Raw genomic sequence first — 23,512 nt, forward strand, 5'->3', positions numbered from 1 at the left:
AAGCAAACCCTTTTTGTGATGCTACAACTCAGCAGGGCTTCCCCTGCCTGCTCCTTGGCCTTCAGCAGAAAAGTGGAAAATCTAGTGTGACCAGATTTCTCAAAAACCCTTCCTTGAGTCAGCGAGAGACCCTTACCATTACTGGATATAGTGAGAAGTCTGAACATGATGAATTTGTGTTGCCTTCTGTTTTTTTCCCTGAATGCTTTATCTTCAAATATGAAGTAAACAGGGATAGTTGCCTTTCTGATGACTATTAACATATGGTAGCTCTAAAATCAAATCCTTTAGGGAGCGTGGAAGGTTATATGATAGCTAGGAAAGGAAGAAAATGTGGGCTCTGTGCCTAAAACAAAAATGGATGGGGGAGACCAAAGTTGTATCGTTCAGAAAAACTTGCCGCCTGCCTCTCATGCAGCAGGCAGCGTTGTACGTGCTGGGGGAGCTCATAGCAGGCAACAAAACAGAGTCCCATTCTTTTTTTTTTTTTTTAATTTTTATTTATTATTATTTTTTAAAGTAATTTCTACACCCAACGTGGGGCTCGAACTCATGACCCCGAGATCAAGAGTCGCATGTTCTACCGATGGAGCCAGCCAGACTCCCTCAGAATCCCATTCTTACTCATGGAGCAGATATTCCGTGAACTCCAGGGAAGTTGTAGCTTGCCAGGTGTTTTGATTGCCTCTTTTCCTCTCTCCTTTCTTTTAGGAAAGAAGAGTAAGCTGAACAGACCGTGACCATTGCTTTCAGCTCACCAGGACCTTCTGCCTAGCTCTCCTTTCGTGGCCCATGTGCTGCATCCTCTGCCCTCAGTGTGCAGCTGGCCCCCAACGCAATGTGTGTTTGTCAAACCATGGAAGTGGGGCAGTATGGCAAGAACGCAAGTCGGGCCGGAGACCGGGGAGTCCTCCTGGAGCCCTTCATCCACCAGGTGGGCGGACACAGCAGCATGATGCGCTACGACGACCACACTGTATGCAAGCCCCTCATCTCCCGGGAGCAACGCTTCTACGAGTCCCTCCCTCCCGAAATGAAGGAGTTCACCCCCGAGTACAAAGGTCAGTCACTGGCCAGTTCAGAGAGAGCAGCAGCCTTGGGCTTTCACAGGCCCTCAGCTCAGTTTTCGTTGTTTTGTTGGCCATGTGATGTGATTGTAGGTCTCTGTTGTCTCAAAGCAGCTAAATCACTTTGTTAAGCAAAATTTGAGGCCGAAAGCACCAGCGGGGTCTTTAGATCTTGAAAATCTGAATTCACTGATAGGTAAACCCGAGAAGAATTCACAGCATTAAGTCCTACTTATGAAGAGCATGTTGTTAGCAAGGTGGTTTCTCTTGTTTGCTGGGGTGGTCTAGGAGAGGGGAAGTACTTCTTTTGTCCCAGAGGAGGAAGAATTGGATGCTTTCCAGGCTAAGGCGGTGAGACTGCTGGCAAGGAGGCTATGTGGAGCCTATGTCTATATGGGCTGGAGGAATGAATTGATGGTAAGGAATTTACAGAAGGACTGGGGGTACCTGGAAGTCCTAACTTTTAAAGGAAAAGTAATGTTTGAAAATGTAAAATGACTTAATAGACTAGAACCCCATGAATATAGACCAGAATTAAGTCACTATTTTTTAATTTTCTTTAAAGGTTTTATTTTTATTTATGAGAAAGAGAGTGCGGGGGGCAGGGGAGGAGCAGAGGAAGAGGGACAAGCAGACTCCATGCTGAGCGTGGAGCCCCAAATGGGGCTCAATCTCAGGACCCTGAGAACATGACTTGAGCTGAAACCAAGAGTCAGACGCTTAACCAGCTGAGCCACCCAGGCGCCCTAAGTTACTTTATTTTAAACTCTGATTTTTGTCACTGTGTTTATAGATTTTCATGATAGCCCACCATGTGTAAGTTAAATTTGGGGGGTTTCTGCTTTTTAATTTCCCAAAACTGTTACAGATTTAGTCATGTTTACATCATCCTTTGCTCAAGGGATCCTCAATTTTGAAAAACCAGTCCATATCAGTATTTTTTGTTTCCTTAACTTTTTTTTGTGTGTGGCAAAATACACATAAAGTTTACCATCTTTAAATGATAATTTAATGGCATTAAGTACATTCACAGTGTTGTATATGATTATCATTATCTGTTTCCAGAACTTTCTCATCACCTCAAAGAAAAAGTCTATACCCATTAAATAATAACTCCCCCTTTCTCCCTGACCTGAACCCCAGGTACCCTCTAACCTGTTTTGTCTCTACAAATGGGCCTATCGCAGACATTTCATATAAATGGAATCGTATCATTCTTGTCCTTTTGTGTCTGGCTTATTTCACTTAGCATAATGTTTCCAAGATTCACCCCGGCTATAGCCTGTATCAGACCTTCATTTCTTTTTATGGCTGACTACTATTCCATTGTGAATAGATATCGCATTTTGTTTATCCATTCATCTGTGATGGATACTTGGGTTGGTCCCACTTTGGGCTGTTGTGAATAATGCTGCTGTGAATATTAGCTTATAAGCATCTGTTTGAGTCCCTCTTTTCAATTCTTTTTTTTTTTTTTTAAGATTTTATTTTTTTATTTTGAGAGACAGATTTTTTTTTTGTTTTGTTTTAAAGATCCTGTTTTCAGTTCTTTTGGGTGCATAGCTAGGAGTGGAATTGCTGGATCATATGGTAATCCTGTTTAACTTTTTGAGGAACCACCAAACTGTTTTCTGTAGTGGCTGCACCATTTGACATTCTTACTGGCAATGTTCCTATTCTCCACAGCCTTGCCAACACGTACTGTCCTTTTTTTAAAAGAAATTATTATAGCCATCCTAGTGGGTATGAATGAATGAAATCTGATTGTGGTTTTGATTTGCATTTTCTTAATGACTAATGATATTGATATGCCTTTGGCCATTTGTATATCTATCTGGAGAAATGTATATTCACGTCCATTGTGTAATTTTGAATTCAATGGTTTATTTGCTGTTGTTTTCAAAACAGAACCAGAAGAATATTGAATTTGAAGGAATAAATATTCTAAGCCTGCAAAAGGAGAGAGAAGCCAGAATCAAACACATTGCTGTCTCTAAGTGGCTAAGAACAACAGTTACAAATGCTTTATAAATGCAGCTTCAGCCGCCTACTCTTCCACACTCAACACATTCATGGCCAAATCTTCTGCTATAAATATGCCAAAACCAGATAGAGAACTATAAGCCCTGTTAGCTCCTGGAGTCGTTCTGATGCTAAGGGGAAAAAAATCTATTAAAAGGAAGATGAGCCTTGGCTCCAGAGAAATATTTTCTAAATCACAACCACCAGAACTGGGACAGGTTTGAATCTCAAGGTGCCTCCCAGGGAAGGATTATCGTAGCAGTGGTTCAGTTTTTCCATGCAGCTTTCTCTCAGACTGGGGAACAGAAGTCTTTAAAAGCCATAGCAGCGGCGCCTGAGTGGCTCAGTTGTTAAGCGTCTGCCTTCGGCTCAGGGCGTGATCCTGGCGTTCTGGGATCAAGCCCCGCGTCAGGCTCCTCCGCTGGGAGCCTGCTTCTTCCTCTCCCACTCCCCCTGCTTGTGTTCCCTCTCTCGCTGCCTGTCTCTCTCTCTGTCAAATAAGTAAATAAAATCTTTAAAAAAAAAAAAAGCCATAGCAAATCATTAGTATCTACTTTATTTTCTTTCCTCAGGCTGCCTTTTCACTAGGAAAAATAAGTATACTTTCTCAAATACACAGTTAAACCAAAAATTGATCCTTTCTTACTAAGTCAAATGAAGCCCAATTTATTCAAAGAAAATGGAAGTTATTATTGGTCCAGTTCATATATATGAAAACCCAGTAGCACAGGGCTTTTGTTTTTTATTTTGAAATAAATTTAAAATTATAGAAAATTTGCAAAAAAAAAAATTACAGTTCCCTTATACACAGCTTCCTCTATTGCTCCTGTGATGCCAGTGTACCAGGTAAAGCTGTACATAAAGTGATGCATCTTTCCTTGCCTGGTTGTGGGCCTTCTGCAGGAAGTCTGACCCATCTCTTCAAGCTCTTGAGTCCCACCAAGATATTTAAACATATCTGTATGAATGGAAAGCTGCAGTTAATGGTCGCTCCAAAATGATCGAGATACCAGATGTGGACTTGGATGTAACCAGCATAATCCAAGCCGATGAGCCTACTGCTTTATCAGCCAATGCCTTGGACTTAAATTCAGTGCTTGAAAGGGATTATAGGGCATTGAAAGACAAGGGCACTGAAAGATCATGATGAACGCAGACCCGACCGCCCCTCCCTCTTGTGCCGTCGCAGCTGCAGTGTTACCACTACAGGGTCCTGTCCGCTGTTCTCATGCATTCAGCAGTCAACAGTGTGCCAGAAAGCCACCTTAAGTGCTTTGGCGACTCGACTAAAAAAACAGCCCCGTCATGAATATCAGCTGGGTTTTAGTCTAATGTGGAAGAAGGTGCCGAGGATTCAAGTGAAGTTCAGTGTCCAAACGATGTCTTCCATCAAAGGAGAAAGGAACATTGCACATTTTTTCTTCTCTCTGTTGGGCCAAAAGCAGAATGCTGTAAATTTAACCATTGTAGATACCGGGGTAGATAAGAGCTGTTTTTCAGCTTAAAGAGGGAAGCAGTAGGGGTGCCTGGGTAGAGCTCAGTTGGTTAAGCATCTGCCTTCGACTCAGGTCATGATCTCAGGTCCTGGGATCAAGCCCCCATGGGGGGGGGGGTCCTTGCTCAGCAGGGAGTCTGCTTCTCCCTCTCCCTCTGACCCTCCTCCCCGCTTGTGCTCTCTCTCTTTCTCTCTCTCAAATAAATAAAATCTTTAAAAAAATTTCTTCGAAAACCTAACTGTAGTACAGTTTATAATAACCAAAACCAGGAAATGAAACCAGAAATAATAATATTAACTAATCTGTATACTTTATTCAAATTTTGGCAGTTTTCACACTTATGTTCTTCTTCTGGTTTAGGTTTTCACTTCACATTGCATTTATTCCTCCTTAGTCTCCTCCAGCCTGAGACAGTTTCTCAATCTTTGTCTTTCATGACCTTGACACTTTTGAAGAATACTAGCAGTGATTTTGTAGAATGTCCCTAAATTTGAATTTGCCTTATATTTTCTCATGATTAGACTGAGGTTATGTATCTTGGGCAACAGAAATGATCTTGTGTCCTCTCAGCTCTTCATGTCAGAAGATACGTGCGTTGTTACTGGTGATTTAGTTTCAATCACTTGGTTAAGGTGGTGTCCGCCAGGCTTCTCCACTGTAAAGTTATTATCTTTCCTATTGTAATTAATGAATGTCCTATGGGGAGATACTTTGAGACTTTCTAAATACCCTGTCTCTTCCTCCCTCCCTCCCTCCCTTCCTTCCATTTATTTATTTATTTTTTAGAGAAGGCGGGAAGGGCAGGGGAGGGGCAGAGGGAGAGAGAGAGACGCTCCAGCTGAGCGTGGAGCACAACATGGGGTTCTGTCTCACCACCCTGAGATCACGACCTGAGCCCAAATCAAGAGTCAGACACTTAACCAACTGAGCCACCCAGGCGCCCCTAAATATCCTGTTTCTTATAGTACTTTAGCCCACTAATTTTAGCATTGATCAGTGGTTCTTGCCTGTGACAGTTATTACTGTGCTGTGTGCCTAATAGTGACTTCCGTTTCCATCATTCCTTCTCTATCTATTAATTAAAAGGAATTCCATGAGGAAGAATTGTCCTTTCTCACCCATTTACGTATCAGTATGGGCTTAGGAATATTTTACTTCTCATATTCCAGATGTGGCCACTAGGACTCCTTTACATTGGCTCTTGTGCACTTGTGACATATACCCCGCATCATTTTTGACTACTTCTTTACTTTCAGTTACCACAGGATGCTGCAGGCTCATATTTTGTTTTTCCTGCCCTGATTCAGGAACCAACCATTTCACCAGGGAGCTTTGCTTCCTTTTATTGTAGGAATGGTATTTAGAAAAACAAGATCTTGACACTAGATAGGCTGATTGCTACTGGAGTATCATTGTTTTTAGGCCCTTTCAGCAGACAGGTCTAGAAAATACCTGTATAAATACAAACCCACACAAACACACATACCTCTTTATTGCCAGGAGCACAGGTGTTTTTTAAAACTTAGCCAAGCTAAAGAAAAATGCCAATGATATTCTGTGTTTTGGCAGCGAGTTTGAAGAGGGATTTTTATTTAGTATGACCAGCTGCAGTCATCTGGTGTTACTGCATATGGTACTAAACGTGAAGTTCTAGGCTTCTGTATCCTTATGCAGAACTTTCCCTCATTCATTAACCATGTATGTATGTATGTATGTATGTATTTATTTATTTATTTATAAAGATTTTATTTATTTATTTGACAGAGACAGAGACAGCCAGCGAGAGAGGGAACACAAGCAGGGGGAGTGGGAGAGGAAGAAGCAGGCCCATAGCGGGGGAGCCTGATGTGGGGCTCGATCCCAGAACGCCGGGATCACGCCCTGAGCCGAAGGCAGACGCCCAGCCGCTGTGCCACCGAGGCGCCCCTAACCATGTATTTATTAAGCATCTACTAGATGCCAGGCTCCGTGCTCATTAATGTAAAAGACAAAATACCATACCTTCAGGGAGCTTACATGCTAATGGGAGAAAGAGTAAATAAACATATAGACAAAACAGTTTATAGATTTTGATAAGTGCTGTGAAAAAACTAAGTATGGTTCTATAATTAGAAATAATAAGGCTTCCAGAACAGAACACTTGAGATAAGATGATCAGGGAAGGAATGTCTGGGAAGACTTGAAGGACTGAAGTGTGGGGAGTAGCTGTGGGCAAAGGGCAGTGGAAAGAAACATTCTGAGCATAAGCAAAAGGTCTGAGGTTAAAAAGAAAATTTAAAAAAAAAGCTTGGGTGTTCTAAGAACTAGTTCCCCTCTTTGTCAGTTAAAAGTTAAGAAACACCCAGTTCAGAAATGGTCAAAGGACTTAAATAAACATTTCTGCAGAGAAGATATGCAGATGTCCAATAGGCACATGAAGCATCATCATTAGTCATTAGGGAACTGCAAATCAAAACCACAATCAGATACCATTCATACCCACAAGGATGGCTATAACAATTAAAAAAAAAAAAACGTTGGCAAGGATGTGGAGAAATAGGAACATTGCCAGTAAGAATGTCAAACAGTGCAGTCACTACAGAAAACAGTTTGGTGGTTCCTCAAAAAGTTAAACGGGGTGCCTGGGTGGCTTAGTTGGTTAAGTGTCTGCCTTCGGCTCAGGTCATGATCTCAGGGTTCTGGGATCGAGCCCCACGTCGGGCTCTCTGCTCAACGGGGAGCCTGCTTCTCTCTCTCCGTGTGCCTCCCCTGCCCCCTGTCAAATAAATAAATAAAAAATCTTTTAAAAAAATTAAACAGGATTACCATATGATCCAGCAGTTCCACTCTTAGCTATGCACCCAAAAGAATTGAAAACAGGATCTTTAAAACAAAAACAAAAAAACTCTTTCTCTGTCTCTCAAAGAAATAAAATCTTAAAAAAAAAAAAAAAAGAATTGAAAAGAGGGACTCAAACAGATGCTTATAAGCTAATATTCACAGCAGCATTATTCACAACAGCCCAAAGTGGGACCAACCCAAGTATCCATCACAGATGAATGGATAAACAAAATGTGATATCTATTCACAATGGAATAGTAGTCAGCCATAAAAAGAAATGAAGTTCTGATACAGGCTATAGCCGGGGTGAATCTTGGAAACATTATGCTAAGTGAAATAAGCCAGACACAAAAGGACAAGAATGATACGATTCCATTTATATGAAATGTCTGCGATAGGCCCATTTGTAGAGACAAAACAGGTTAGAGGGTACCTGGGGTTCAGGTCAGAGAGTAAGGGGAAATTATTATTTAATGGGTATAGACTTTTTCTTTGAGGTGATGAGAAAGTTCTGGAAACAGATAATGATAATCGTATACAACACTGTGAATGTACTTAATGCCACTAATTGTACATTTAAAAATGGTTAAAATAATAAACTTAACGTTACATATATTTTTACTATAATTTTTAAGAATATATTTTTAAAAATAACAAAACCTTCGTCAAATGTGATCTTTAGTGTCTATTAGTCTTACCAATGACAAGAAAGTTAGGGCTTATGTCAGATGAACCAAAAGACCATTGATTTTCATTTTCCCATCTGCATTCTACCTGGGTGTGAGTAAATGATATAAAAAATGTCAGAATCAAAAATATTTTTTCCTTAATCTAATGGTTGATTGCTTGGCTCTTTTAATTACCAAGTCTCATCCACTCTTGGTAGAGCTTCTTCCAGGCCTACGCACAGCACAGCCATTTCTCCCCATAGCAGGTGCGAGGCCCTGTGTCTTCCAGTGGTCTCTCAGGATACTCAAAAGTATGTGCCTCAGGAGAATGAAAGATTTCCATTATAGCTTTAGACAAGCCTATAAGACAGAAATAAAAGAGCTAATCGTAAAGGAGATAATGGTATATTTGACATAAAATTTAAAGCTTACGTTTATCAAAATACACCTTCAAAGAAAATAGGTAAAGATATTTACAAGAAAGATACAACTGACCAAGGATTAGTTTCCAGAATATATAACTATTTCTAAATTAATGCAGATCTGTATGAAAAAGACAATTCAGTAAGAAAATGAGCAGAGATTAAGAAAATCAATAAAAACCAAAGACCAAAGGCTGATTTTTTTTTTTTAAGATTTTATTTATTTATTGGACAGAGAGAGACACAGTGAGAGAGGGAACACCAGCGGAGGGAGAGGCAGAGGGACAAGCAGACTCCCCACTGAGCAGGGAGCCTGACGCGGGGCTCGATCCCAGGACCCTGGGATCATGACCTGAGCCGAAGGCAGATGCTTAACGACTGAGCCACCCAGGTGCCCCAAAAGGCTGATTTTTTGAGAATATCTCTAGGTAGGCTGATCAGGAAGAGGAGGATACATTAATGTCTATATCAGAAATGACAGACGTGTTGTCACTAGAGTCTACTGATATTTAAAGGTAAAAGAATATCTTGAAAAACTTTATGCCAGTAACTTCTACAACATAGATGAAAGAGACAGTTTGAATGATACAAACTATGAAAACTCTCAAGAAAAAATGGAGACTCTGAATAGCGCTATCAAGTAAGTTGAGATTGGAGTTTAAAGCATTCTAGTGAAGAAAACTCCAGGCCCACACAGCTTCACTGATGAATTCTACCAAATATTTAAGAAAGAAATACTTAGAGTAGTTCTACAGAAACTGCCAAAAAAATTAAGGAGTATGTCCCAGCTCATTCTGCAAGGCCACTACGGGAAAATAAATGGACCTCATGAATCTAGATGTAAAAATTTTGAATAAAATTTTAGTTGATTGAGTCCAGCAATATTCTAAAAGGACAATATATCATTACCAAGTAGGGTTTATCTGAGTAATGCAGGGTAGGTTTAACATTCAGAGGTTAAATGGGATTTCCATTTTAATAATTTAAAAAAAGAAAAACCATCTATAAGCAGATTCAGAAAAAGCATTTGACAGTGTCCAACATTTATTCTTTTTTTTTTTTAAGATTTTTGTTTGTTTGAGAGAGAGCGAGCTGGGAGAGGGGCAAAAGGAGAGGGAGAAGCAGGCTGCCCACTGAGCAGGGAGCCTGATGTGAGGCTTGATCCCAGGACCCTGGGACCCCCATGATCATGACCCAAGCTGAAGCAGACGCTTAACTGACTGAGCCACCCAGGAGCCCTTCCAACATCCATTCTTGCTTGATAATATGAGAGCAGCAAACTAGGAATAGGACAGTTCCTCAGCCTGACTGAGGGCATCTATGAAAAACCTCCAGTCAGTATCATAACGACAAAACCATTGCTTTGCCCCCTAAGATCAGGAGTGAGGCTGTCCACTTCTAGTCAACATTTTACTGGAGGTTCTGGCCACTGTGGTTAGGCCAGATGGTGAAATAATAAAATGCATTCCAATTGGAGAGGAAGAAGTAGAACTGTATTTACAGCCTACATAGAGTTTTGTCTCAGTCAGGTGTTAGAGCAGAATGAAGTTCTGCAAAGGACTCAGAATTGACCTCCTGAACACCCTTTCTTAGAAAGTTACTTGAAGATGTCTTCCACCCGAGTAAGGAGTAAACCAAGAGTGGGGAGAAGTAGAAGACCACAGAAGGAGCGACCCTCACCCTGGTCAGCATGACAGCTGTGTGGCAGGCCTCGGCCTCTAGGTCAGAGCACGAGGGGCAGGCCAGGAGACCGAGAAGATTGCAGACCAGAGGGCATTCAGGCCAGAGCAGTTAAAGTGCGAGTGAAGACAAAGAGGAGGTTACAGAGGTGAATACCTGCAGGAGAGGCAGCCATCTCTGTAAAGCAGCCCGGGTGCAGGGGTGAGGCCTCCTGAAGTGCAGCTTACATTGAGCAGTGTAGTGGGAATGCAAGAAAAAAGAATCAATTTCGTGTTTCAGGAATTTTTTCTAAAAGGGCCCAGGGAGTGAGGCAGTGCCTATCTGGAGAAGGAAATGGGCCAAAGAGAGGGATATTCTTGGTCTGGCGTATTGACTTATTTATAAATGCTTCTCACTTATGTTCAGATTATAGAGCCAATTTTGTTCACAAAGTGTGAAAGGAGAAAAGTAGCTGACAGAAGGTTGGATGTGGAAGTTAGATGATGGGCAGCCTGGACTTTTTTTTTTTTTTTTTTTAAGATTTTATTTATTTATTTGACAGGGAGAGAGGGAACACAAGCCAGGGGAGTGTGAGAGGGAGAAGCAGGCTTCCCGCCGAGCAGGGAGCCCAGTACAGGGCTGGAGCCCAGTACAGGGCTCGATCCCAGGACGCTGGGATCATGACCCAAGCCAAAGGCAGACGCTTAACAGCTGAGCCACCCAGGTGCCCCTGTCTTTTTCTTATTTTAATTAATTATTTATTTATTTATATGAGAGAGAATACCAGTGGGATGGAGGAGGAGTGCGAGAGGGACAAGCAGACTCCCTGCTGGGTGGGGAGCCCAACGTGGGGCTCAGTCCCAGGACCCCGATACCATAACCTGATCTGAAGTCAGATGCTTAACCGACTGAGCCACCCAGGTGCCCGTGGGCTTCGCTTTGCTTCTTTTCTCCTTTTTTTCTTTTCTTTTCTCTTTTTTTTTTCTTTTTCTCTTTTCTTTTTTCCTTCCTTCCTCCCTCCCCTCCCCTCTCCTCCCCTCCAATTCCTTTCTTCCTTTTTCTTTCTTTTTCTTCCTTTCTTTCCTTTCTTTCAAAAGAAAACCCCTTGGGCTAGGTTTATAGGTATTGTGTTTTAACTCCTTTGGTAACGATTCAGAACAAACTACAAACAACTTGTTTGATAAAAAATGGACACAATAAACTGTTTTGCCTGAGTATAGCACGACGAATAGAAAGGTGTCTCCGCTTAGGAATGCCGGTGGTTTGGTGAGGCAGAAGTTCTCTCTGGTGAGGTTAGACTAGCCTGATGCTCCGTGTGGGCAGACAACTTATTTTGGGGACTGTTTTGCAGGGAGAAGTCTTAATGTCTCTCCAGGTGGCACTGCCAGGCAGAAGGAAACAGATCGAGACGACATAGGCAATGGCAGTATCATTAAATAAGGAGAGGGTTAAGTCCTGTCAGGTGTGGGTGTCTCCAGTGCACACAGTTCTGAATGGTACAGAAGTCAGTCATTGGAAGGGCCGGGGCTAGAGAAGGGAGCAGGAAATCCATACATATCAAAGGTTAAGTAGCAGACTTTGAGTTGGGGTGAGTGGTCAGCTGTGTTCTGGAAAGGTGTCTGTTGGTCATTGTTCCTACATTGATCTTCAGTTGGTTCAGGGCAGGTGACGCGCTGTGGAACAGCAAGTCCCAGCGGTCTGTGCTGCGCAGACCCAGCCTGTTGGGGCATTTGTTGACTAGCTGCCTTTTTTTTCAACAGGCGTGGTGTCTGTCTGTTTTGAGGGAGACAGTGATGGTTACATCAACTTGGTGGCCTACCCTTACGTGGAAAGTGAGACTGTGGAGCAGGATGACACACCAGAGCGGGAGCAGCCTCGGCGCAAACACTCCCGCCGAAGCCTGCACCGGTCAGGCAGTGGCAGTGACCACAAGGAGGAGAAAGCCAGCCTGTCCCTTGAAACCTCTGAGAGGTAAGGGGGTGGTGCACAGGGCTGAGGGGGCACGTCTGGTCCTGGCAGCACAAACACTCACGGCATCTCTAGAGTCCTGACACACCCTGGAGAAGTAGGGCTCAAGGTTGGGGGAAGGTGCCTGGTGTTCCTTGGCCACCCACCTGTGCGTGTCACATCACCCCAGTGACGCCGCCTTCTAAGGATGGATGGAGCCGGTCAAGAGAGAGTGAAGCTGTCTCAGTCCTTCGAAGGCAGGGGCTCTCTGGGCCCTCTGTGTTCTCCAGCTTTGTTATGTCTCACATGTGCGGTCGAAATGCCTTGGTCCACGGTGAGGTCCCGTCTGCTCTCTGAGCTGTAAGATTGCCTGAGAGCGGTGAGAAGCCATCCACGCTAGTGTTCTTTAAGGGTTCTGAAAGAGGTTCTTTGACCTCTCTGAGACTCTGAGATCAGCTCCTAACCCTTTCCCTGCACCTAAAATTTAGTTTATTGCATTGGAAATGATTTTTCTTGTAGATTAGGGAAATACAAAGAATTATGTTTCTTGATATTTTATGCAAAAAATGTGAACTGTGCTAGGGCAGCCGTCATCAAAAGGACAGGCAGTAAAAGTGCTGATGGAAATTAGAGAAATTGGAACCCTCCCGAATTGCTGAGGGGAATGTAAAATAGTGCAGCCACCCTGGAACACAGTTACTGTCAGTTCCTTAGAAAGTTAAACCCATCAATTCCACTCCTGGGAGTAGCAGCCTATACCAAGAGAATTGAAAAAATACATTCAGACGCAAAACTTGCAAAGAAACGTTCATAGTAACATTACTCCTGACAGTCAAACGATGGAAGTAACCCGAGTGTCCATCAGCTGGTGACTGAACAAAAGCTGGGTAGTGTTCAGCGATAAAAAGGAACGGTGCACTCACACGAGCCGCAGTGGGGATGAACCTTGGAAACCTGTGCTAAGTGAAAGAAGTCAGTCACAAAAAACCACATATTATGGGATTCCATTTATAGAAAATGTTCAGAATAGGCAAATGCATGAGACAGAAAGCAGGTTAGTGGGTGCCAGACACTGAGGGCGAGAGGAGGATAGGAAGTGACTACTAATGGTGATGGTGTTTGTTTTGGGGGTAATGAAATGTCCTAAAAATTAGATAGTGGTGATATTTTATAACCTTGTAAGTACATATTTTTTAAAACCCACTGAATTATTTTTAAAAAATTAAAAGTAATGTGAGCTTCCTAGAAGAAAGCGGAATCAAAATTTTATGATTAGATTACGTACTGAATTTCAGGGCATCTAGCTGGCTTAGTCGGTGGAGTATGTGACTCTTGATCTTGGGATTGTGAGCTCGAGCCCCATGTTGGGTATAGAGATTACTTAAAAAAATTGTTTTTTTGGAAGTATACTATTTCGCTCAAAAATAAGTTTCAGTGAATAAGATCTGTGACTCAATTTAGTTGGATTTGGGACTTTTCTTAGATGTGGCAGCACATAGGGGCGCCTGGGTGGCTCAGTCATTAAGCATCTGCCTTTGGCTCAGGGCGTGATCCCAGAGTCCTGGGATCGAGCCCTGCATCAGGCTCCCCCGCTGCAAGCCTGCTTCTTCCTCTCCCACTCCCCCTGCTTGTGTTCCCTCTCTCGCTGGCTGTCTCTCCCTCTGTCAAATAAATAAATAAAATCTTAAAAAAAAAAAAAAAAGATGTGGCAGCACATAGTTTGACATCAGATCACAAGCTGCTCACCCTGGCTCCTGAAGCTGTGAGCCCAGGGCCTTCCAGCTCTCAGCGTTCCCATCGATGGAAGAGGACACGTCGTGTGGAGGAGCACAGAACCCCATGGGACTCTGGCTGAGTGTGTGATGTGTCCTCTCCCGTGTCTTCAGTCAGGGGCCCTCTCTAGCCAGATCTGCATCTCTGATGCAAGGAGAGGCCTTCACATCCATTTCTTAGTAAGGAAGGTCTCCAGATGTTAAGTATTATTGTGGAAAATAGACTCCAGTCTGCAGAAGCACTTCTTCAGGGCTTCCTTGTCATTCCCCAAGGGGCTTCCTCTTCACTGATGATCGTGGGACCTAAGCTTAGTGACAAGGAATGTTCCCCAAGTCCTCAAGCCCATAGCTGGCATTGATGCCTTTCTCTCAATAGCTCTTTAGAGTGGGCTTTCTTTTGTTCTCCAAAGATACAGAAGTTGCTTCGTGAATCATCTGTTGAAAAGCCGGTGTACACAGAATAACATCAAAGTCTGCCTGTATCTGAGTTCAGGGCTCTGCTCTGGAAGTGACAGCTCTGTCTGCAGTCCCCAGACCTCTGTTGGGCCTGTTCGCAGAGGCTGTACGTTACCCCCAGGAGTGGAGCTTACTTTTCACCAGGGCCAGCTACAGCACCAAGGCTGATGCCAAGAGGCACGGGTTCCCCATGTAGGCACAGAGAACTTTATTTGGGTTTACTTGGTGGATGAGTAAACCTCGTTTCTTTTCTTTTCTCTTCTTTTTTTTTTCTTTTCTCTTCTCTTTTCTTCTCTTTTCTTTTTTTTAAAGATTTATTTGTCAGAGAGAGAGAGAAAGTGAGCACAAGCTGGGGGAGCAGCAGGCAGAGGCAGAGGGAGAAGCAGGCTTCCCGCCGAGCAGGGAGCCCGATGCAGGGCTCAATCCCAGGACCCTAGGACCATGACCTGAGCTGAAGGCAGCTGCTTAACCGACTGAGCCACCCAGGTGGTCCTGCATTCCTTTTTATTTTTATTTATTTTTAAAAATTTTATTTATTTATTTGACAGAGAGAGGGGGGCGCCCAAGCAGGGGGAGCAGCAGGTAGAGGCAGATGGAGAAGCAGGCTCCCCGCTGAGCAGGGAGCCCGATGCCCAGACTCCATCCCAGGACCCTGGGATCATGACCTGAGCCGAAGGCAGACGCTTAATCGACTGAGCCACCCAGGCATTCCAACCTGGTTGTTTCTTAAAGGGGATCACAAAAAAGGCATCCATGAATAGCCTTAGCCGTGTCCTCCCCAGAAGAACGTGAGAGTCTCGTCATGCTGAGAGGCATTGGTGGCTCGTCTGCTTCTAGTTAGAGGGAGTGGGAATGTCTGCCTGTGTCTCTGAGCCACTTCACCCAGCCTGCGTAGCCACCTGTGGGCGGTGTCCGCATTTCCAGGACACACGAGGCCTGGTGGTTAGCTCAGCTCTGCGTGGAGTAGCGTGTGCACAGTCGCAGGAGAGGACGATGGCATAATGGCATTTGATGTCGCTGCAGGTTTGCTCTGCCGTTTCCCGGGCACGTGGCTACGCAGGCAGACATACAGTGGCAGCACGTGCTTTCTTGAGATCTTACTAAAAATTCAGTTGTAGATGTGGACACGAACAGGATAGTCACCCATGTTCTTAACAGTGGCAGCCATGCTCCACCCTGTGTTTATTAAGTGTAAAACTGTACATTCATCGGTTTTTATATTTTTTTAAATTGTAAAGTACATCTATCAGTTTATCATTTTCGCCTTTTCTCGGTGTCTAGTTTAGTTGTATTAAATACATGCACACTGTTGTGCAGACCTCACTACTGTCCATTTCCAGAACTTTTCATCTCCAGCAGCAGCTCCGTACCTGTGGGGTCGCTCTCCGTTCACCTCGCCCGTCCCTGGCAGCCGCTGTTCTATTTTCTGTTTCTGTGAATGTGCACTTACCTCACACGAGTGGAATCCCACAGCATTTCTCCTTTTATGTCTGGCTTATTTCACTTAGCGGGATGTTTTCAGGGTTCATCCAGGTTGTGGCCTGTGTCAGAATGCCCTCCCTTTGTGTTGCTGAGTGCGGCTGCACGGTACGGGTGCGGCACGTTTTGTGTCTCCACTCATGCTCTGATGGGCACTTGGGTTGTTTCCACCCCTCGTTTCTTGTACTGCTGCTGGGAACAGAGTGTCACGTTTCTGTGTGAGTTCCTGTCTTCAGTTCTTTCAGGTGCATACCTGGGAGTGGAATTGCTGGATCATGTGATGATTCTACGTGTAACGTTTTGAGGAACCACCAGACTTTGTCACCGCGGCCGCAGCGTTTTGCGTTCCCCCCGCAGTGCACAGGGCTCCAGTCCCTGGACGTCCTCTGCGCGCTCGCTGCAGCCGATGTTTATAATAGCCTTCCTAGCGGGTCGGGAGCGCTATCTTCAGCACATAATTTGATGCCAAGAGTTATTTTTGAGACAGTTTTCAGAGACACAAGTATAAACACTACTTACGACTCACTTTTGTGCACTCATGCATCTGGGGCCCTGTGCCACCGTCAGCAGGGGCCGTGGGTGGTAGATGAGACCCAACAGAGGCGCCTCCTTCACCCTGTGCACTGGGAGCCCAGAGGCTGTCTTGACTGAGCCCCTCAGCAATGTGTCCTGTTCTTCCTTCTTAGCTCCCAGGAGGCAAAGAGCCCGAAGGTGGAGCTCCACAGCCACTCAGACGTCCCTTTCCAGATGCTGGACAGCAACAGCGGTCTGAGTTCCGAGAAGATCAGCCACAACCCCTGGAGTCTGCGCTGTCACAAGCAGCAGCTGAGCCGCATGCGCTCCGAGTCCAAGGACCGCAAGCTCTACAGTATCCTTGTTACTGCGCCTTCAGCGGTGCCCCTGCTGGGACCACGGGCTGGTCTTGTGTCAGGACACCTTCTAGCACCGTGTCCGAGGCCGTCTCTGTCCAGGAGCCCCACTTGCTCTCCTCTCCCTTTTTCATAGGCTCTTTGTCCTTCTTTGTTTTATTGACTCGGTTTTTTCTGCCTTTCGGGACTGGTAAGCCTGAAGCTTAAATTTGGCAGTTCGGAAGGGTGCTGTCCGGTAGAACCTTCTGGGACAGTGGAGGTATGTGTATCTGCAGTTAGTGTGGTAGCCACTGACCACACCAAGTAACTGAAACGTGCTTGCCGTGACTGAGTTACAGAATTTTACATTTATTTAAATTGCCAGATGTGCCTAGTGATTACTGTATTTATCGGTGCATGTCTAGAATCAGGCGTCTGCGTGTGTGTGCGTGTGCACACATACATTTCTCCCCTCCCAGAAGACAGTCATTACAAAGTGATATGTGGGGGTTTTTTGTCCAAGAGAAACACCATACCTGAACAACGTATAATAAGTAGTCCTTAAGATGGTAAAAGTAAAAAAAGTATTGTAAAATGGGAATCCTGATGATCGTTTAGTGTCTGAAGCAATAGCCTGCGAGTAACTAATACTTACTGAGAAAGTGAGGAGAAATGTGCTGAGCCCTATCTGTTTACTCAGTTTGCAGAACAGTCTCTTGAGGGAGGAAGTGTTCGCGATGCCTGCGTGTAGATGAGGAGATGGAGGCGCGAGGGGGTTAAGTGCTGTGCCCAGGCCCGTGAGTGGCCAAGGCAGGATTCAAGAGCCCATGCTCTCCGGCACTGTGAGGTGTTTCTGCCGCCCTTTTTAAGTTTTATTGCCATTTGTTTATAGGTTATAGCAGGTGATGAAATTAATTAAAGGCCAAATTTAATGGTTTTCTGTAAGCTATTCTTTAAAGAAGTAGGCAGTGTCAGTACGTGCATTGTCAAGCGATGCCAAGTATCTTACCATCCAAGATCATGGGATTGCTTCCTCGTCCCCCAGTACGAAATTGAGGTCCAGACTGTGGGCCCCGATGACTTTTGACAGGCGTGACAAGCCTATACCTTTATCCAGGATGGTTGCAGCCAGTAGATGTAAACGAGGACATGGGTATAAATGCCAGCTGGCCGGGACTATAGAGGCATTTTAAGGAGAAGGTTCTAGAAGTACCAAGGGATAGGTTTAAATATGTAGTCTACTGGTTTGAAGTTTAGTCAGAAAAAGGCAGGATAGAAGTTTAAATCTACCTTTTTCTAAGATTCCCATTCGGGAATGGTAAACCTGATTTCTCATGTGTGTAGTAGTGCTGCAAAGATGTCTTCCTTATTTCTTTTAGGCTTGAGTAGGGCCTCGGTTAACGAATGGTGCCAGGGATGTATGCGAATCTGCCAGATCTTCTTCAGTTTGTGTATGCCTACAGGACAGAATAAAATAGAATAAAATAAAAATGATGGCATTAGCAGATTTATATACACACACACACACATATCGCGGAAAATTTTTCAGCCATAAAAAGGAATGAAATTTTGTCACATGCTACATACAAATTGGATAAAACTTGAAAACATTTGCTAAGAGAAACGGCCAGACACCAAAGGACAAATAGGAAGCGTCTAGAATAGTCATAGAGACAGAAACTAGAATGGTCGTTACTGGGGGTGGGGGCGTGAAGAGGCATGGGAGTTAGTGTGAGGCGGGTGCCGTGTCTGGTTTTTGTTTGGGAAGGAGGAAGAGTTCTGGAGGTGGGTGGTGATGGCGGTGGCACAGTTACTTGAACGTACTCAGTGCCACGGAGCTGCACAGTTCAACGTAGTGAAAATGGCCAATCTTATGTTACGTGTATTTTGCTACAATAAAAAAAAGTTTGAAAAGAATGAGTAAGCCGGTGGTGTGACATCTACTTTCGAGAGTTTGTAAGGTGAATACAGATCACATTAGAAGAGAACGCCCCCCTTTTATAGCAAAACGTGGTTGTGGTTTCCTGGCTGGGGCTGATGGTGAGTGTGGCTGTTACTCTCCTTGACCACGGCCCAGAGTTCCTCTTGCTCGAGAACGTGGTGCACCACTTCAAGTACCCCTGCGTGCTGGACCTGAAGATGGGCACCCGGCAGCACGGGGATGACGCGTCCGCGGAGAAGGCGGCCCGGCAGATGAGGAAGTGCGAGCAGAGTACGTCAGCTACACTGGGTGTCAGGGTCTGTGGCATGCAGGTGAGTTGCCCCTGGTGAGAGCCTCGCTGCTGCTGCCCGCGTGTTTTGGGTGGCCCATGTACCTGCCGGCTCCCCCTGCCAGGTGTCCTCCGGGCCCACAGTGGTCCAGAATCTCCTCTGAGAGGGTGAGTCCCCCACAGGGTGCCGAGCGCGTCCTCATAGGTATGTTCCCTGAGCCCTCCTGGCCTTACCGGTGACCTTAGTCCGGGCTGCAGATCCAGAGCCTCTGTGAGAGCCTGTTGCCTTGACATCGGGATGAGTCAAGCTGGCCGGGAGTACTTCCCAGACGGTGCCTGCCCAGGGCACTTGAAGGTCATCCGACCTCCCCGGTGCTCACCCGCTCTGTCTCCTGGGCTTTCAGGTGTACCAGCTGGACACAGGGCATTACCTCTGCAGGAACAAGTACTATGGCCGTGGGCTCTCCATTGAAGGCTTCCGCAACGCCCTCTATCAGTACCTGCACAACGGTCTGGACCTGAGGCGTGACCTTTTTGAGCCCATCCTGAGCAAACTGCGGGGCCTGAAAGCTGTGCTGGAGCGGCAGGCCTCCTACCGCTTCTACTCCAGCTCCCTGCTTGTCATCTACGACGGCAGGGAGTGCCGGGCAGAGTCCTTCCTGGACCGCCGGGCCGAGATGCGTCTCAAGCACCTGGATACGGGGCTCCCTGAGGGGGCGCCGCCCTGTGGCCCTAGCACCAGCCCCAGTAGCACCAGCCCCGAGGCCGGCCCCTCCTCTCCACCCAAGGTGGATGTCCGCATGATCGACTTTGCACACAGCACGTTCAAGGGCTTCCGGGATGACCCCACCGTGCATGACGGGCCGGACCGAGGCTATGTGTTCGGCCTAGAGAACCTCATCAGCATCATGGAACAGATGCGGGACGAGAACCAGTAGGCCCGGCCCTGGGCCCCCAGAACCCCTTCCTCTCCACCCGCAGGCAGGGACCATTGCTCTGACTGAACTCGCCGTGAGGACACACAGACTTGCTTTTAAAGGGTTATATTTCTCTTTGGTGTAAACTAAAAGAAATGTTTTTAGCTGTAGCCTGGAATCCATATATATAAAGTGAAGGAGGGCACAACACGCATCCTCTCAGCCAGGCTCCTTTAGCTCTACGGCTCTGACTGCTGTGTCCAGGCTGACTTAGGAAGGAAGAGGTGCCCCTGGTGGATGGCCTCGGCGGCAGGGACAGGGTGCCCTTGGACATTGGTTTCTCTTGCCTAGGTCTTTGGTGTCTGTGGCTGCAGGGCCCTGCTGGTTTTAAGGTGAAGCCCTGGGCTGGTGCAAGGCCCCTCTGTGCTCACTCATCCCTTGTTCCTCACCAGTAGAGGATTGGGTGCCCATCTGTTGGGGGACTTTCTCGTCTGGTGGCGTGGGCATCAGCCAGCTCTTTAACACATGCCCCCTGGGTACCACAGGGCCGGTCGTACATCGCTGGACCCGTCCTTCTTGGTTCTGAACTTGGCATGAGGCTAGATTCATGACTGGGGTCCTGGTCACTCTTTGGCACCTGAACTTGCTGCTCTTTCTGCCTGCACAGCCCAGCCAGCCTTTCTTACCGAGATCCCTTGCCTGAGGAGGCCACTCCTTCTTGCCGCACTGAAGGGGTCCCTGTTCTGTTGCTGAGGAGAGTCAGTGTCCCAGCAGGCCTCAGGGCCTCTGGTGGCTCTGGCCTAGACAGTATTTGCGGTTCTTGTGTTGTGGGTGGGAGTCTTCTTCCTCTAGCTTGGGCAGCTGTGCTGCCTTTGGATGGGCTGTCCTTCCCAGGGCTCAAGGGCTGTGGTCCGCTCAGGGTGTCACCTTTCCCCAGGCTAAGCTCAAGGCAGCAGCCCATTGTGAGGAGCTCCAGGCTTGTGAGGGAGAGCTTTAGGCTTGTCTGCTCAGAGGGACATTGTTTGGGCCTTGGGTGCAGGTGCCCAGATTCTGCTAATGAGTTTTGTCTCATCAGTCCTGGGATCCATCAGTCTGTCCATTTGTCCATCTGCCAGCCCTTGTCTCTTGGGATCTTTTTCCTGGGCTGTAGCCTTGTTCATTAGTAAATAATTGATTTCTGTCATGCTTTCCTCAGCAAAATGTTCTTTCCCATTTCTGAGGTGAGCTTTTGCCCCTGGCCCTGTTGTCAGCAGGTGCTACCTTTTTACAAAGAACTGGTAGCAAATGAATTGTAGGAGATGTTTCCCGGATGGCCCAGCACCTTCTCTGTGGGCCTGGCGTGTAAGCCCTGCTCAGCGCTGACAGTGGTACAGTGGAGGCCCAAGGGGTGACCTTTCTGGTGGTTTTAATCATTTTTGCCACCAGCCCTTAATGGCACAGAGACCTGCCACCTCGGACATGTGGCCAGGAGGTGACATTGCACTCACCTAGTCATTGCCAAGGTTAGTGCCCTCATCTCTGAGCCTAGGGCCACTGTTACTGTCACTTTTGGCGTGTCCTTATTTGGGCATTAAAGGTAAGCCTGCCAGCCTGTCTGAGAGGCCTTGGGACTTGTGGACTACTTTCCTAGTCCTTAGAGATGCAGCTTCACACATTTTAATCGGGCTCCTTGATGGACCCCATCTCTCTTGGCCCTCTGATCCTGGTGCCAGTGGTGGGCAGGTTCCCATTCCTTGGGGCTGGGAGGGACAGCTTGCCTGTTTCTGGTCAGTGAGGACCATCTTTCCTGTCCCATTCTGTGGCTTCAGCCATAGGGGTAGTAGCTCTTCGTTAGTGTAGACCGTCATTTCCTGGCAGGGCAGAGGCTAAGGCAAAGAGTCAGGGGCCCCTTGGGGCCCCCTTTAGTTGAACCTCTCCAGCCTGGGGATGTGCTGTGCCTCCTGAGTTCCTATATTTTGGGAGCAGATGCTGCCCCGTTCTGCTCTTCATAGTGAGAGACTGTACCCACTATCTTCAGTGTTTTCCTGGCACTAAAAAGAGCAGAAGGGCCTGGGATTTGCTGCTGCTCCATCAGGGCAGGACCCCTCTTTTCAGCACTTTTGACACTTGGAGACCCAGCTCTGTTATCTGGTGGATGGTGGTGGGCATGTGTGTGCGCACACATTCTCTGCCTCTACTTTTTCCCTGCTCCTTGCCAGAGAGCCCTGTCCCTGCCAGGCCCTGCCTTCCCAAACCCCAACTTGGGACCAAAGTGCAACGCGGGATCACGGGTTGGGGCGCTCAAGTGACCCCTCTCTCTAGTGCTTCCCTGGGCCAAGTCGACACCAGCCCCCTGGGCTAGGGGGGATGGGACCGGCGGTGCTTAACGAGGAAGGGGACCAGTGTAGCAACTTGCCAGGGACCCAACCCCTCCCTCATATTGGGGCCTGTGCAGTGGGTGTGGGGGTTTCCCCGGGGGCCAAAGGCCTGGGCTAATTCTGTAGCCGCTGCTCACTCGCGCACATCTGGCCACGTGCACACCCCCTAGATGCAGATTGCTTGAAACATTAAAGCTGTTCAATTTGGTTTTGTTTTTGCCGATTTAAAAAAAAAAAAGTTTTAATGAGGAAAAAAAATTGGAGCACCCTGGGAAGGACCTGGTTCCTTTGCTTCTCGGGGAACTGTGAGGCCTCGCCTCTAGGAATCGCTCTCTGCTCTACTTTCCTGGAAGCCGCCTAAACCTGCCCACACCGCCCGAGGCCTGCGCCCCCTTCCACTCTCGGCTCTGGCCGCGGCTGGGCCAGCTGCGTCTCCTCGGGACCTTGCGTGCGGGGGAGGGGTGCTCGGGCCTTGGGCCGGTCGCCCCTTTCTGTACACCTAGCGCTGCCCGCCCCGCTTGTGTCTGAGGTCGTGTATGTCAAAATAAAGCCGCTAGAAACTGAGGTGTGTCCGCTTCTTTGCTGTCCCGCGGCTTCCAGGACACAGGCCCGGCCCGACCGCCGCCCCCCTCCCTCGCGTTCCTCCGCCGTGTCCCGCAAGCCGCTGCCCCGGGGCGGGGCCGGAAGCGGCCGTGCGGCGGCGGACCCCGGCACCCGTAGGGAAGGAAGCCTCGCCCTTGGCGCCAGTTCCGCCTTTGGATCCGCCAATGGTTAGCTGACCCGCCGGCCCGGGGCCCGGTCCCCATGGCAGCCTGGTGCGCTCGGGCTCTCATTGGCTACGTCTTCCGAAGCGCCGCGCGTCAGCGCTCCGACGTCGGCGTCCGTGCCACGTAAACGGCAGCTTATTGGCCGGCTCGGGCTCACGTCACCGCCCGCCTAGGTCCGGCCTGAGTTTGGGGCTAGCCCCCCTCCGTTTGGTGTCGCGTCCTGCCGTGTGGAGCCCCGGGCCGGGCGTCAGGGCGGACTGGGCGGCCAAGGCAGAGCCAGAGTGGGTCAGTCTGGCAGGCGAAGGGCGCGGGGCCGGGCACGGCGGCGGGAGTGCGCGGCAGGGCTCGGCCGGGCGGGCCGGGCCGCGGAGCCTGGGACTCACTCTCCGGCCGCCCGCAGGCGCGATGAAGGCACTGATCTTGGTGGGCGGCTATGGGACGCGTCTGCGGCCGCTGACGCTAAGCATCCCGAAGCCACTGGTGGATTTCTGCAATAAGCCCATCTTGCTGCACCAAGTCGAGGCGCTGGCCGCGGTAAGACCCGGGGTCGGTGTCGCGGTGGGACCCGGCAGGACGAGGGACGGACAGCACTGGGGGGGGGGGGG

At 47.4% G+C, this 23,512-nt stretch overlaps 2 protein-coding genes and 1 pseudogene across 4 annotated transcripts in view; all 3 read left to right on the top strand.

Moving 5' to 3' along the window:
• The window catches only part of IP6K1 (inositol hexakisphosphate kinase 1), a 61,123-nt gene extending 38,419 nt beyond the window's left edge, over positions 1-22,704 (top strand). For 2 of the 3 annotated variants that reach the window (XM_040628797.1, XM_008703776.2), the window contains exons 2-6: positions 712-1,061; positions 11,915-12,125; positions 16,495-16,676; positions 18,734-18,909; positions 19,271-22,704. In XM_040628797.1, coding sequence (XP_040484731.1) covers positions 839-1,061; positions 11,915-12,125; positions 16,495-16,676; positions 18,734-18,909; positions 19,271-19,804 — 1,326 coding nt within the window. In that variant the 5' untranslated portion in view covers positions 712-838 and the 3' untranslated portion in view covers positions 19,805-22,704. Of the gene's footprint in view, positions 1-711; positions 1,062-11,914; positions 12,126-16,494; positions 16,677-18,733; positions 18,910-19,270 lie in introns of those variants that run through there. The other variant, XM_040628798.1, reaches the window with a different exon arrangement.
• On the top strand, positions 3,551-4,994 carry LOC121102367 (annotated as a pseudogene).
• Positions 22,705-23,056: 352 nt separating the features above from the next.
• Positions 23,057-23,512, top strand: part of GMPPB (GDP-mannose pyrophosphorylase B) — a 2,513-nt gene continuing 2,057 nt past the window's right edge. The window contains exons 1-2 of the mRNA XM_040628805.1: positions 23,057-23,192; positions 23,308-23,441. Of these exons, the coding sequence (XP_040484739.1) occupies positions 23,313-23,441 (129 nt within the window). The 5' untranslated portion in view covers positions 23,057-23,192; positions 23,308-23,312. The remainder of the gene's footprint in view (positions 23,193-23,307; positions 23,442-23,512) is intronic.

The sequence above is a fragment of the Ursus maritimus genome, unplaced genomic scaffold (genome assembly GCF_017311325.1).
Source record: "Ursus maritimus isolate PB19 unplaced genomic scaffold, ASM1731132v1 scaffold_14, whole genome shotgun sequence".
Taxonomy (NCBI): domain Eukaryota; kingdom Metazoa; phylum Chordata; class Mammalia; order Carnivora; family Ursidae; genus Ursus; species Ursus maritimus.